Raw genomic sequence first — 15236 nt, forward strand, 5'->3', positions numbered from 1 at the left:
TCTTCTTCTTCTTCTTCTTCTTCTTCTTCTTCTTCTGTCTGATTTAGACAGCCCAATGAACTAGGCAGCAAATAAAGTTGTGTTTTCTGTTTGGCTCTCATGGTGAATACTGCTCACACCCCCTCCTACACACAGTGTCTACTATGCTGGGGTTTCAGGTCTTGGGAACACACTGACTGACAACAGAGGGCCTTCTAAGATGGAGTCGTTGTTGCCTCTGTGCCTCAACATGGTTACTACATCATGGCCAGCAGGTTTCCATTTGATGTGCAGTCTCTCCTTTCCTGAATGTGCCCCCACTGTCCCCAAGGAAAGTTAGTACAGGCCCCAGATAGCCTTCTGCCAAGAGGTCCTGGGAGCAGTACCGTCCTCTGCTCCTCCCTAGGGAAGGACTTACCTGCTCTCAAGGGTTGATATGTAATGTGGGTAGGGGTTTAAGGCACAGAGATGTGGAAAAGCAGACAGAAGGCCATTGCATATGATCGAGCATTGTTAAGGTGTAGAGTTAACTTTTTATTAGTTTATTCTTGGGTAAAGAGTTAAAACCATGGGGCAGAATGACTAGAGTAAGGGAGGCGTGATAGGCTTTGTGTTTGTTTGTTTGTTTGTTTCTAGCAAATCACTTGTGCTGTCAGCGAGCCCTTACAGAACCCTGTCTTGATTGACATGTCTCTAAAACTTGGTTTTTATGTGAATTTGGTGGTGGACATGCTTTAGTATATTCCTGGTCCACTGAGACCTGGCCATTGTTTCTCAAATGCTGCGGGTCAGGGGTGTTGGTTGAGAAGTGTTTGCCTGTGTCTCCATGGTGGTATCTGTAGATTTATTTATTCTTCAGTGTGTCTTGGCACGGGATCCAGCCTTCGTCTTTATGTTCATGAAGAGAAAACTGACCTAGAGGCAACGTGGTCAGCACAGTTTGACATGGGTCTGTCTTTGTGGAACAGGGTGCTGTTCGTGATCTCACTGAGATGCTGAGGTATTGGCATACATACTGCATCGATGTTGGGATGAGCCTCCTCAGTAGCCTTAGCCAGGGAGGGGTTAGGACTACTGTGTACCTTCCTAAGAAGCGGGCTGGAGAGGAAGTAGTGAGTGGCAAAATGTATCAGTTAGATTTGGACAAACCAACCATAAAAGGATCTATGGGTCTTAGTATGCTGAGGGGTTCTCCACTCGGCCCTGAAGTGACATCACAGTGCTGTAGGTCACCTGTGTGTGGCAGATCAAGTGAACAGTTGATGTCATTGCAGCTGGGCCTCCGCCCTCCCCTCAGCACACATGCTTTTAAGGCAGTATCTCACCAGAATTGCACTCGCCATGGAAACCAACAAACTCTTGGTTCCCAGCTAGCCCATGGCTGCTTGCTAGTCTAAAGTTAACAAGATCTGGGGTTGGGAGGTGTTGTGGCCCAGGATGGTGGGTGTCTCACTAACAGGTCTGTCAGCCTTGAAAATTGGAAAGGAACATAGTAAGATAGGAGGTATCTCCTGAGTGGAGATCTTATGCACCCGTCTTAGAAGGCTGTCCTGGTGCTGGAGGCAGGGCGGGTAGGAAGTGGAGGGGGCACAGCTGACAGGGATTGGGGGAGTTAGTGGTAATAAGGGCCGAAAAGTACTTCTTATCTCCTTCCCCCCGCCCCCCAGTTAAGTACTTGTGTACAGAACCCCTTCTTGGTATTTGTCTATGACAACATGCAAATTGATGAGTTTGGTTTAACCTAATAGAACCTCAAAAAACAGAGACGTTTTAAAAACAGAAGTTTTTTTTTTTTAAGTATGCTTATTCAAGTAGAAGTTTATAAACATGCTGATTTTCAGTGGATTTTTTTTTTTTTTTTTTTAATGAAACTTAAACTGGGGCTGGAGAGATAGCTCAAAAGATAAGAGCACTGGCTGCTCTTTCAGAAGTCCCTAGTTCAATTCCCAGCATCCACATGGTGGCTCACAACCATCTGTAACAGTAATACTATGAGATCTAATGCTCCCTTCTGGTGTGCATACTTACATGCAGACAAAACACCCATATAAATAAATAAAACTGTTAGAGGGTCAGGCTGTAATTGCTGAAGGCAAAAGGAAAGATTTCATTGGCTAAGATTAAAGAACTCATATCTAAGCCTCTCATAGGAAAAACATTTCTTAAACTGCAGAATATTCCTGCTTGTATGGCCCTAGCTAGGGGCAGATTTGTCTTAGGCGTCACACTGGATCTCACTGTGGTCTGCATTAGAGGCGCGTCCCTAGAACAACAGATCACCAGGGCGGTCTCACACTCTCCTCCTCCCCTCCATTGGAAAAGGGAATAACTTCACAGACTTCTAAATTTACAAAGAAAATAGAGCATTCCAGGTGGGTTTAGTCTGCAGGCCTTTCATTTCCTGCATGCTGTGAGCCGAGAATTAAAAACCAGTGTAGCATGTAGCAGCCATCTTGGTTCTGTCTTTGTGGGGCTGCCCTCTGTGTGTATAATTAGACAGGTGTTTCAGTGAGCTACATCCTAACTAAAGTGTGTGCGGCACAGCTAGCGAAACCAAAAGCCGATGACTCCACTAAAGAGCATGTGACCTTGAATGAGAAGTTATTTAGTCTGCCTTGGTGGACTGAGGGGGTATGTTGGGTTGTCTGTGCTTCTTTCTCTTTAGCAGTAGGTAAAATCCTTCGGCTCGCTCTCTCTCCTGCTCTATGTGAAGTGGTCTCTGAGAGTTCTTGTTTGATTCCTTTGGAAATCCCAGACTGAAAGAAATGGGTACCTACTTACAAGCACACACAAAGTGTGTGAACTTACAGGTGCCAGCAGCATCGGCAGAAGACTGTTAGCAGTCCAGAAAGCGCCCTTCCCTTCTGTGGGTTCTGCCCACTGGCCTCCTGCTCTGGTGTGGGCTTGGGAGGCAGTCTCTCTGATACCCAAAGTTCCATGGGGAGGGGTCAGTACACCCCGTTCCCAGCCAGGTTTGGAAGTACAGAGGTTCAGAACTGACCCTCTTTTTAACGCTCGGAAAGTTCCTTTCTGGTTCTAAGGTCAGATTTTCCCCCCTCTGATCATAATGAGTACAAACAGGACTGGTTTGTCCACTCTTTGTGTTTGTTAAGCAGCCTTGGTCTGACAGGAAGTGGGTCTGGGGGCAGGAAGTATCTTACTTTCTGAGGCAGAAAGGAGCTATTGAGGAGAATTTGAGATTTCATTGCATGTTCTCAAAGTTATGGGAAAGTATTAGCCCATTAGAGTCCTTAGTGGTTTTCACTCCGGAATTTACTAATAGACTTTTCACTGACTTAGATCCAACCTTAGAAATCAAACACAAGGGTTATACAGAGAGATGAGCATCAGAAGTTGAGAGAGTTGCCTAAGACATCTGGGTCTCAGTGCCCTCAGTCATTAAAAAGATTTGACCCTCCTCAATCCAGGAAGGTGATGCCTGCCTGCTGCCCAGGAGGCTGAGGCAGGTGGATTGGAACTTCAAGGCTGGACTAGGCACTTAAAGAGGCAATTTTTCAATGAAGAGACAAGTGGAACAATGCATGCAGATGCAGAGATACATCCAAGCACTCATCCAGGTGTGTGGTGGTGGAGGTGGGGTGGGCTGAAGGATGACAAAGATACAGGCACACACAGGGGCTAGGAATGCCCAGGCAGGAAGCAGTAGCCAATCACCTATAGAATAATTAACCTTGTCACTGTGGTAGTGAAAACATACACATTTATGTTACATGGAGGAAAACTTACCTGGGACAGTTGCCAGGCAGTTTTCAGGCCCAGCATCTGTGCCAGTATATTAAGAATTTAGTGTTTATATTTAGTCTGGTGGCGGTGGCGCTGCGGTAAGAACAGTTTGGCAAGAGGCTCGAGGAGAATGCTGTGCTAACTTTTGTTATTAAAGTTACCCACAGAGCTCCTTCAAAGTGTACTTGGCATCTGTAAAGTGAGGTGTCCACCCGCCATGTTCCACCCGACATGTTCCTGGGAAACCAGATCAGACTGGCTGTGTGCACCAGGGCACACATGTACAAGGCACAGTTTATTATGCTTTAAAAAACTGGGCGTTGGGGCGGGGATGCCCATCCTACTCATGCTGAAATATGCCATAAGTATCTAAGTGTCCCAGAGTGAAGGGATCAGATGTTTGTGGACAGTCATGAATGTGGACATAAGAAGACTTGAATCATGGGGAAAAAAAAACCCTTAAATTTGGCAACTTCTATTTTGCCAGACCTGCTTGCAATTAAAAGTCAAAACGATGACTTTAGCCTCTTATTTGATTTAAAATTTATACCCAGCATTTTCTAAACACCAAGGAAAGACAACGCAGAGCGTGAACTGAGATCCCACAGAGAGAACTGCTTGCTTTTTCATGGAGTCAAGCTGGCTTCTTTGGCTTTGACCTCTGAGGTCACCTCTTCGCTCTTCATTAGTGGTTAATGCTGGGGCAGACAGACAGTCAGGACTGGCTGCTCTAAGTCAGAGGTAGTAGCCCAGTGGAGCTAGTCTTAATTCATGCTGCCACCAGGAATTCTATCTGTCCCACAACCTAGCTACTTGACCTTCTTGCTGGTGAGCCACGACTGTCCCCAAGAACAGAGTCTTCAGTGGAATAGCTGACGCTGTCCTGTGCTCCAGATGTTGCTACCAGGTCTCAGTGACAATCAGTAGTGTGACTGCCATGCATGGTTCCTGGGAAAGTTGAAGAGAGAGCAGAACTGCAGAACAGTGCTTTGACCTCTGTGGAGCTGCTCTCTGGTTGGGTGACAAGTGGACTCTAGTCAGCTCTGATGTTGGATATTTTATTGTTGTTATCGTTATTATTACTTAGGCAATAAAAGATATATGTCCTAGTATTGTATCATCATATGGACATTTTATTATTTTGAGACCATGCATGCATCCTAGCCAGATGCCATTGTATGCTTGCTGTGTTCGAGACAGTGATACAAGCCGGGCAGTGATAGCACACGCCTTTAATCCCAGTACTTGGGAGGCAGAGGCAGGTGGATTTTGAGTTCGCGGCCAGCCTGGTCTACAGAGTGAGTTCCAGGACAGCCAGGGCTACACAGAGAAACCCTGTCTTGAAAAGCCAAGAGAGAGAGAGAGACAGAGAGAGAGAGACAGAGAGAGAGAGAGAGACAGGCAAAGAGACAGATTTTACTGCTTGCCTGACTGACAGTTTTTGTGGTAACTGACCTAAGGCTGAGTGAGCTTCCTTTTCCGTCTGGCAGTTTTCGTAAGCACGCTGATCAGGCTGTGCTGTATACTGCTAGGCAGGCAGTATGTTGGGATGACCAGATCTGACTTAGAGATACAGAGAGCTTGGTGTAAATGATCAGACCAGCTGTGTGTGTTCATTGTCATCCATGGACTGTGGGTTCTGGTTCTTCTCAGGCCTGTGTCATCTCTACTGTGTGCTTATCCCGCTATTTCCACCTTCTCCACACATCAGCAAGAATGTTCTGGAAGCCTGGCAGCAAGCGCTAGTGCTTAGATGTATGCCAGCCTGCCTCTGAATGCCCAGTGATGGCTGTAGCTGTGGGTGGGAGAGAACCTCAGTTGGCAATGCTGGATTGACAGGCATCATGTGAACATTGTATCAGATAAGTTCCTGAAGTGAGGGAGCCCTTGGCATGGCACTTCTCTCTGAAATACTCTTGTGATATTTTGGTCAACTCTGGTTTAGCATAGTAGTTCTTGCTTTGGTCGTCTTCAAAAGGAGGGATAGTTTGGTAGAATTTTTGTTTTAAATGCCATTACAGATGAACGCTTTCTAGAAATAGTAACAATATAAAACGTGGTCCTGGGAGTTGGCGATTTTATAGACTTTATGAGTGTATAAGCGGTAGTCAGCCCCAAGTGCAGATGTAGGCAGTCCTGTTGTTACAGATGGAAACAAAGTTATCTTGACAATTGGCTATGGGGGGTCGTCTGTGAGACAGAAACAGTTACTGTAACAATAGCAAGGCTCTGGGGGTTGGGGTCCTGGTTCAGGGGTTGGGGCCGGAAGTGGCTCAGCAGGTCTAGAGGTGCTTGTCTACAGGCTTGACTGTGTAAGATCACACCCTAAAACCTCTATAATGATGGACAGGGAGAACCAGCTTCAGGGTCCTCTCACACTGTGTAGGGTCCAGGCACACAGACACACGCAGTAAAAACAATTGAAAAAAAATAATCTTAATTAGTCATTGCTCCAACAGCTTCCAAAGGGGCAGAAAGAGCTTCAGAAGAAAATCCAGCAGTAAGCCACTGAAACCGTCCATCTTCTATGGGGCTGCATTTGTTCATCTTAGCTGAGTTCCGGAGGTTAAAGTTTGCTAAGTTACTGGGAATGTTTTACAGAATTTGGTTATTTGTTAGCCAGCATTTGTGCAAAGTGGCCACTGTGTCTTAGCAGATGCTACAAGATGACAGTGTATTGGCAGAGACAATGGTTTGTGTCAAAGGTTAGAAGGGGCCAGGATCCTAGGCCTGGTCTGTGGCCCCCTCTGTCACTCCCTGGGCTCCTGCTTTCCAAGCAGGTCATGATTTGTAAGTGCTAAAGGACCTGTGGCCTTCAGTGTGTCAGGCTCTTTCCCATGAGCACGTGTTGTCATTGACTTCACCCCTGAGCTTGGCAGAGTAAATAAATTCACTCACAGCCCCATCACATCCGGAACCTGGGAAGCAAGTGCCTCATTTGTTGGGCTAACACAGGCTACAATGTGGTTTACATCCCAGAGGAATACCACAGTATTCAGGAGTAGCTGGCCATACTTCTTACATCATTAGGAAAGGTTACAGTTCTTCCTCAGGTCAGACAGCATAGACCGCGTATTTCTGATATCTCCTTCAGCAGGAGCAGGCCCTTAGTGGCAGGGATCTGATATTATCAGAGAGTGGTGTGAACAGCATCGTTGGAGTGAGATTCAGAACAGAGGACTGAATCCCTGCTTCTATCTAGGGGAAGACCAGGACCAGGGAGAGCCTGGCCCTCACCTCTGCCCTAGTGCTGCAGACCACAGCCTAAACAGCTCACAGCTCAGCAGCCAACCCTGCTCTGCCACATAGGGTAAAGCGAGGTGGGGGTGGAGTGGCCTCGCACATTAATTCTGTCAGGCCAGGCTGTGTGATAGCTAGAGCCCTGCCTTCCCAAGGACATGGAATATTTTCATTTAAAACTCAAAACAAAAAAACGTAAGCTTAGTTACATGTTCAGTTTTTTAAAATTAGTCTCCTTTAATCTTTTTGTCCCATCAAGCTGCCCGTACGTAGTGGGTTTGAGTGACGTTTTGAGCTGTCCTGTTTGAGATCGTCAAAGCAACAGGGAGCAAACTGACAAAATGTTTACCCAATAATTCCAGTGGATTACGGAAGGGATGCATCCATGCAGTGGAGTGGTGTTTGGCAATAGGAAAGGCATGAGGCACTAATACAGGTACAACAGATGATTTGAAAAACATGCTAAGCAACAGACAGATTTCATTTCTCTGATACACCCAGAATAGGAAATCATAGAGTCTAAAAAGTAGACGGGTCATCAAGGTTTGGGAGTTTAAGAATTGGGTGGTGCTAACAGGCACTGTGTTTCACTTTAGGTGGTTGAAAACATTCTAAAGCTAGTTGGGTGCACAGCTGGAATCCTTGACTAAAGCAGGAGGATTGTAAATTGAAGCTTACTGTGCTATGTAGCAATACCTTGTCAAAAAGGAAAACAGAAATCTAAAACTTGACAGCAATGTTTGTTGTGTAATTCTGTGATTGATAGAAATCCCAAATTGCACATTGCAAATGGGTGAATCTTATGGCGTGTAAATTATATTTCCTTAAAACTCCTAAAACACAGACTCAACATGAAAATGAAGGTAAAGACTTGCCTCAGTTTCCCAGTCCAAACAGCGGGCGAGCATACATACGGCTGATGTCATTTGTGACATCCCCTTCCTCCCTCTGAGGGAGAATGTTGCTATACCCGCCCGCTTCCTATTTAGAGCATTTTGCAGCATTTAAAAGGTCCCACCCAAATAGTTGAAGGTTGTTAGAGTTGCTGACGGGGCACCCTCAGCTGGGCTGTTGGCAAACAGCACCGACATTTACCTTGATAAGAAGAGCGGGCGCTCAGCACAACCCTGTGCCCAGAATGAGCTTTGAGCCCAGGCAGGTGTGATAACTGGGCTCAATCTTATCACTGCATCCCCTGCCTGAAATCCAAACATTCCAGTGCCACTATTTGTATTTCCTCTCTGTTCCGTGGCATTCCTGATATGTGAATATAGAAGAAAAACCACTGGAGACATTTGACCAGCAGTAGCTACTGTGTGTATGTAAGGATCAGTCTAGAATGTATCCCTGTATCAGAACTTGCATTGATATTTGCACTTACTCTCTAAGAGTGAGCGTAGACTCTAATGTTGCATATCGAGCCTACACAGACTCACGGTGTACAGCTTTAATCCCAGTACTCGGGAGGCAGAGGCAGGTGGTGGATCTCTGCATTTGAGGCCAGCCTGGTCTACATATGGAGTTCCAGGACAGCCAGGGCTACACAATAGAGAGACCCAGTCTCAAACAAAACAAGTAAGCAAAAAAGTGCACGACTAGAAGAAATCTTAAGCTAAGGTAAGTCTCTCAGTGACATTACCCAAAGGAAACTCGAATAACAAGAGTGGGTTACCAGAGAAAGAACTGGGAGATAGTTTAACTTAAATCAAACTCAGCAATTACACACGGGGTAGATGGGTTAGATGGTACAAGGTTTCATTGTCAAGTCTGCCTGTCTTCTTTCTTTCCTTCTTTCTTGCTTTTTTTCTTTTTCCTTAGACTCTTAGAAGATGTTTTATATGACATTTTGAAAATTAAACTGTAAAGACCCAGAAATGTGTGTTTTCAGAGTGCATTTGAAAAGCCATGCATCTTTGAGATGCTTCTGATCAACAGAGCCTGGGAATTCTAGCCTGCAAGGTCATGGAATCTCACAATTTGTCTTAGTTAAACAGGAAGGAGAAACCTATTCCAGACTCATGTGTCCCAAGGTCACATGACCTTGGGATCCGTACTGTCTGGAGAACCACACAGCCACTGACATGGCCAGAAGACTCAAGACAGATTTCAGACCTTATATGTGGAGAAAGTCAGGGATCCCACTCTGGCTAGAAGTGGGGTATGTAGGGGAACAGAGAGATTCTGACTTTTCTGCCGAGCAATTGGGGCACCAGCATAGGTGAGGCTGGGTTTATTTACTTTAACAGGGTAGCTGCTACTGGTTTACTCAAAACAAAACCAGGTTGGATGTTTAGGTTTTTAATCTCCATGGCAGTTTGAGCCGTCCTGTGGCGTGTCTGCCCAGAAAGGTCATCCTGAAAATTGAAATGAAGTAGGTGTCCCTGAATGACTTCTCCTCACTGCCTGCTTCTGGCCTCCGTTGTTATTTTCTTCCTTGTGGTCAGGTGATGTCACTGACTGTCCTGTGTTCTATCTGCATGCCCCTAAGAAAGAAAGCAGGCTGTCAACAGCATCACTTTCCACGTTTCTAGACAGACCCTATTCCCCTGGACCAGCTGCAGCCAGCCGAGAACATTGGCCTACCTTGGATGTAGCCTTTCAGATCTGAAAGGAGGCAAGACTCAGGACTGTCATTTTGCAGCTCAGGTGACTGAGGCCCAGGGACAGAGAGAGAGCATCTTCTGCTCTGGGTTAAAGGACGGTCTCTGACATCTTCATTCTTGCCTGTGCTCAGAAACTTGTGGCTCGATTTTAAAAAGTAAGAATGCCTAAGGCAAGCCTGGTGCTGCATACCTGTAACCTCTAGCACTCTGGGGGTCAAGGCAGGAGGATCGTGAGTTCTAGACCGACCTAGGTTATATACCTAGACCTTTTCTCAGAATAACAAAAGGAAGAAGGTACAGGTTCCTAGACTCTGAGACTGACAGGTGGGCATCTAAGAATCCGTTCCAGGACAGCTGCTGAGGCCCACCCAAGGGAGAGGAAGGAACAGAGGACACAGGATAGTGTGTGTGTGTGTGTGTGTGTGTGTGTGTCTGTGTCTGTGCGGGTGGTAACTGTGGTCTCCTCATGGTGTCCGCATATCCTGAATGAGCCCAGAACATGGGAGATATCTACCAGGTCCCGATGCTAAACAATGTGTGTGTTTTGCAGTTGGGTGGTCAGTGTGAATGCCTGTGAAATGCCAGTTGCTTTTCATTAAAAGCAAAAACAAAATAATTTTTTTTTTTTTTTTTACTGGCCAGTTTCATTCTTGTTTCTTAGAAATAAAAAAATTAGTTCATTCCCATTTTTGGTTTTAGGCAGTTTGGGTTTTTAAACAAACACATATACACACAAACCTCCAGTACCATGTTTGGTCAGGAAATGAGAAACTGTCCCTTGCTACCAAAATAAAAACCATTCACCTAAGTTGTGCTACTGCCTGGGCTACTAAATAGGATCAATGTGAAACATACGTGTATTTATTAGAAACTCACTTTCTTCAAGGGCCTTTGGATATTGGGAGTACCCTACTAACCTGGCTTGTGTCCAAGATAATTTCCTTTAAAAAGGATTTTTACATGACATTTATTAGGGTGGCAAGGGTGTGCTGGTGCCCCTGGTGCACATGTGGAGGTCAGAGTACCCTCGAGGGAATCTGTCCTTTCCTTCCATCATGTGAGTCCCAGAGATCAAACAAGTCCGGCTTGGTGGCCCTCACCTTACCCTGCCGAGCCATCTCAAGTCAAGATAAGTCATTCTGAAGTCCCTGGAGCTGGTGTCTTATGGCCTAGTTTCTGAGACGTATGGTCTGTTTCTGGAGCTGATGCCTTACACGGCCTTTTTTCTGCAATCAGTCCTTAAATGGAGACAGATGGGTTTATGTTGTCCTTTCAGAGGGTTCTGTGGTGCTTTGGGATGGACCTGTGGAATGGTCACCGTGCTCACTGTGCGTCTGGATGCCAGAAGCGTCCTCAGTGGAGAGACTGGCACATTGGTCTGTCTTGAGTATCAAGACTATGGAGACAGCACTGTATCTACATATGTTAATATTGACTTGGTCAATCTTGGTTGGTTGGTTGGTTTGGTTTGGTTTTTTGAGACAGTGTTTCTCTGTATCCATGGCTGTCCTGGAACTTGCTCTGTGGACCACACTAGCCTTTAGCTCAGAGCTCACCTGCCTCTGCCTCAGAATGCTGGGATTAAAGGTGTGCTTAGCAAAGAGTCTGAAGCCCAGATCAGAGCTAGAGATTGTCCTTTTGGATAGGGCTGGTGGAGGAAACCGTCTTGTGTTTCTGCTGCTGTACAAGGTATGGATTTACAGATTCACTCAGGAAGTTCACCTTACACACTCTACTGAGCGATTATAGCCTATATCAGCAGAAGTATTTATGAAGCTTCTGGCTTACCTTCTACAGTTGTCTGAACTTTGACTTGAATAAAACCTAATCAGAGCCCTAATATGACACATAGCTGGGTGTGGTGACATATGCCTATAGTGCTGACAGAGGCAAGAGGATTGCCCATGAATTTTAGAGCCCAGTCTGGTTTACATAATGAGTTCTGGGCCATTCAAGGCTACATAGTGAGACCATCTCAAAAAAAAAAAAAAAACTCAAAGAAGAGAGATGGGTGTTACATCTTAAATTCTTAATGTAGTTTTCAGATTGGTTGATATCAACTGTGTGTGTCTGTGTGTGTGTGTGTGTGTGTGTGTGTGTGTACAGATATGGGTACACACGTTTGGATAGGTGCGTATGTGTGTGTGTGCCTGCTAAGGCTTGAAGTTGATGTTGGTAGTCTTTCTTATTGATGTCCTCTCTGGTTACCAAGGCAGGGTCTCTCATTTAACTCCAAGTGTTCCAGCTCCAGCCAGTCTAGGGTCTGGTTACTCAAACTCTTGTCCTCATGCCTTGATGTCAAACACTTTATCCACTGAGCCATCTCCACAACCCTTGCAGCATCTTTTTGTGATAATTACTGGCTTTGGCACCTGAAGATTCCCTACATTTGGAAAGCCTTGGTTCCGGATATCCTCTGCCTCTATTCTGCTCTGTCTGTCATGCGTTAGCCAGGTGGTCACCGAAGAGACGACCTAGTATTGGGATGTTTCTTTATAGATTATGCCTTCCTAATGGTCTTTTTTTTTTTTTAATTAAGAAGCGTATTGCTATCAGGAAATGACTACCATTTTAAGTTTTAAAAATCATATTAAAACATAACAGCAAGTTTTTTTGCAGTAAATCCTAGTTCTTCAACTTGTAGATATGCCGAGACAGTTTGGACATTCTGGAGAATGCTGCCTCTCTCCTATGTGCCAGTGATGCCAGCTAGCAAGCCTCTGGGCATCTGGGATGAGTGTTAGAGGATTTATTTCTTGGCTTGTCCAGCCTTTTACATTAGGGGCAAATCTTTTATTTTTCCCTCTTCCTCCTCTTCTTTCTTTTCTTCTTGTTTTTTTTTTTTTGGTGGGAGGATGGCGAGGGTTGGGGGGAGTGGTTGGATAGGGTCTCACTATATAGCCCTGGAGAGTGAAATTGATAGTGACACTTGCTGTGTAGACCAGGCTGGCCTCAAAGTCAGAGATCTGCCTGCCTCTGCCTCCCTGCTGTTGGGATCACACCTGGTGCCTGCCCCCTGCTGTTGCATCCTGGCTAGATATTCTGTCCAGTGGGCTAAGAACTGGCTTACTTCATGACAGGTCACCTGAGCTGGAAAGAGACCCCTCTGGTCCTATCTATACCAGCCATCTCTAAGCATTAAGCTGCTGTGTGCTTGGTCTTTCTCTGTGGGAGGGTGATATGGAAGAGCCAGTGAGAGGGTTCCTACACAGAGTCAGCCTAGGCTTCTCAAGCATGAGATATGAAAACGATCTTGACTTTTTTTAATAAAAAAAATTTATTTATATATAACATAATTTATTATATTTTTTATAAATTATAAATTTATATAATTTAATATAAATTTATTATATACAATTTCACAAATAAATACATTTATTATATAAATATATGTACTATATAACACATAATTAATATTTGTACATAGTATATTATCTAGTATATATGTGTATTGTATAATATATTTATATGATTATATACTATGTATGACATATAGTATATATGATATATAGTATATATTATACTACTATATTAATGTATATGCTATATTACACTATGTAATATATAGTATATTTATATCCTGCATGTATGTATGTGCACCACATTGTGTGCGTGGTGCATGGAGGTGAGAAAAGGGCATCAGATCTCCTGGGACAGGTTATAGATGGTTGTGAACCACCATGTGGGTGCTGGGGAACTGAACCTGGGTCCTCTGCAGGAGCAACAGATGCTTTTAACTGGTGAGCCAACTCTCCAGCTCCAACCATATTTGAACAACAAAACAAAACCAAACCCGTATGGTGAGAGTAGGAACACTCTAAGGCTGTCCCAGACACAACCTTGCTGTGTTGTGTGTGTAGGGGGTTGGGCACCATTCTAATGCAGTGTCCCCTGCCGGCCTCTTAAGTCTGTCGCATGAGCTGGTGTTGATGGACCTGCACCATTTATGCTTGTCACAGTTTTATTTTTAGACGTTGTTTTCTTTGTTTCTGCTGTATAATTAGCATTTTAAATGGCTGCCTGATGTCCCGTCCTCTCTGATTTTGAAGTTTATTCATTGGACCGTTTTTATGTCAGTTACTAATGTCCCCAGACTACCAGGCACATAGTCCCTCCCCCTTCCTCTATATTTTGCCTTGGTGTGAACCTCCTGCTGGTACTTCAGCTGCCACAGCTTCACTGGCCGTGGTGGTGGTGGGGGTCATGAGATGGTGTACGGGGGAAATGTATTATTTAAGGTTTTACATACCTTGACACAGATGTGCTTTATTGACGTGGTAAGTCTGTGTTTGAACCCCAGACCCTGTACTTGCTGAGGCTTCATCAGCCGTGGCCCATGGCAGGTGTCTTGTGATTTGCAGTGAAAACAGATGTTACAGAGGAGTGTGCAGCTGCCCTTCTTCTCCAGAGCAGCTCTGGGTTTAAGTGGGAGGATGAGGAGGCCACCACGGGAAGACAAGGGAAATCCAAGTTTCTCCTCTTCTTTTCCAGATCAACGTCCGGGTGACCACCATGGATGCGGAGCTGGAGTTCGCCATCCAGCCGAACACCACCGGGAAGCAGCTCTTTGATCAGGTCGGTCTCTGACTTTGGGAAGGGCACTGACCAGGCACTTAGGAGAAGTCTGTAATGGGCCTTTTGTCTTCTAAGCACATGACCTTGTTCTGTTCACAAGGGCCTTTGAGAAAGCAGAATGCTGTTCTAGTTCACTATGAAACACCCATGAAGTTGGGTCTCTTTGTTAAATATTCTTAGTTGATAGCATTCACTTGATTTGGGGTTTTTTTCATAGCACCACTCAGTACCCCAAATACAGTTTTGGCTAATGGCACAGCCCTTCCCAAAGTGGACTAGGAAACATTTTCTGGCATTAGCAGCTGTGTGTCACAGGTCAGCAAACTCTTTCTGCAGAGGGCCACACAGTCAGTCTTTCAGGTTCAAAGAGCACATGGTCTGTGCCGTTGTGACTGCTCATTCTTCCCACTGTCACTGAAAGCAGCCACAAATCCGTGAATGGAGTGAGCATGACCTTGTCAAATAAAATCTATACGGGGCACCAAATTCTTAAAGAGATTTCCCGAACCTTCCAAAAACGAAAACAAAACAAAGAGAACCGAGTTCTTATCTCGTGGGCCACACAGATAGTCCACAGACCAGATTTGGCATCCGGGCCATAGCTGGCTGCCTCTGTCTTATTTAGAATCCCTTCTGCAGTCTGGACAGAGCAGCTTTGCTAATTTATTACTGTGACAAGGACCTGGCAAAGTATATCTGACACCAGGAGTGGTTCTCAGCACATCAGCCCTGTGGTCCCACTTGCTTTTGTGAGGAAATAGAATATCCTGTATTCTTTCTTAACAAAACACGTCAGGTAGCTGGCTCCAGCAGGCAGGTTCACTGCAGTACGCTGGTTTTGTAAAGCAGGTTTTCCAGAATGTTCTTTATGACTATCGCATAAAATGGGGAGATAGGCACCTCGCCTTCCCATCCCATGGTAGGGCTTGGAAAAACCTTGGCTTTTTGTTCTCTGCCCAACTTCATTGACTGAATGGGCCCAGACAGTGTCGAGGGATGTGTGAAGATGCCTGTATAATACTGGCCAGAGCTCACCCTTGGCACCGAGGCCCTCCCCAGGGTCCACAGAGGAATTTTCGGGAGTGGCTAGGGCAG

At 45.2% G+C, this 15236-nt stretch overlaps 1 protein-coding gene across 1 annotated transcript in view; it reads left to right on the plus strand.

The window, feature by feature from the left end:
• Positions 1-15236, plus strand: part of Ezr (ezrin) — a 41809-nt gene that overhangs the window by 7868 nt on the left and 18705 nt on the right. The window contains exon 2 of the mRNA XM_028772722.1: positions 14058-14141. Within this exon, the coding sequence (XP_028628555.1) occupies positions 14058-14141 (84 nt within the window). The remainder of the gene's footprint in view (positions 1-14057; positions 14142-15236) is intronic.

The sequence above is a fragment of the Grammomys surdaster genome, unplaced genomic scaffold (assembly GCF_004785775.1).
Source record: "Grammomys surdaster isolate TR1022 unplaced genomic scaffold, NIH_TR_1.0 218, whole genome shotgun sequence".
Classification (NCBI taxonomy): Eukaryota; Metazoa; Chordata; class Mammalia; order Rodentia; family Muridae; genus Grammomys; species Grammomys surdaster.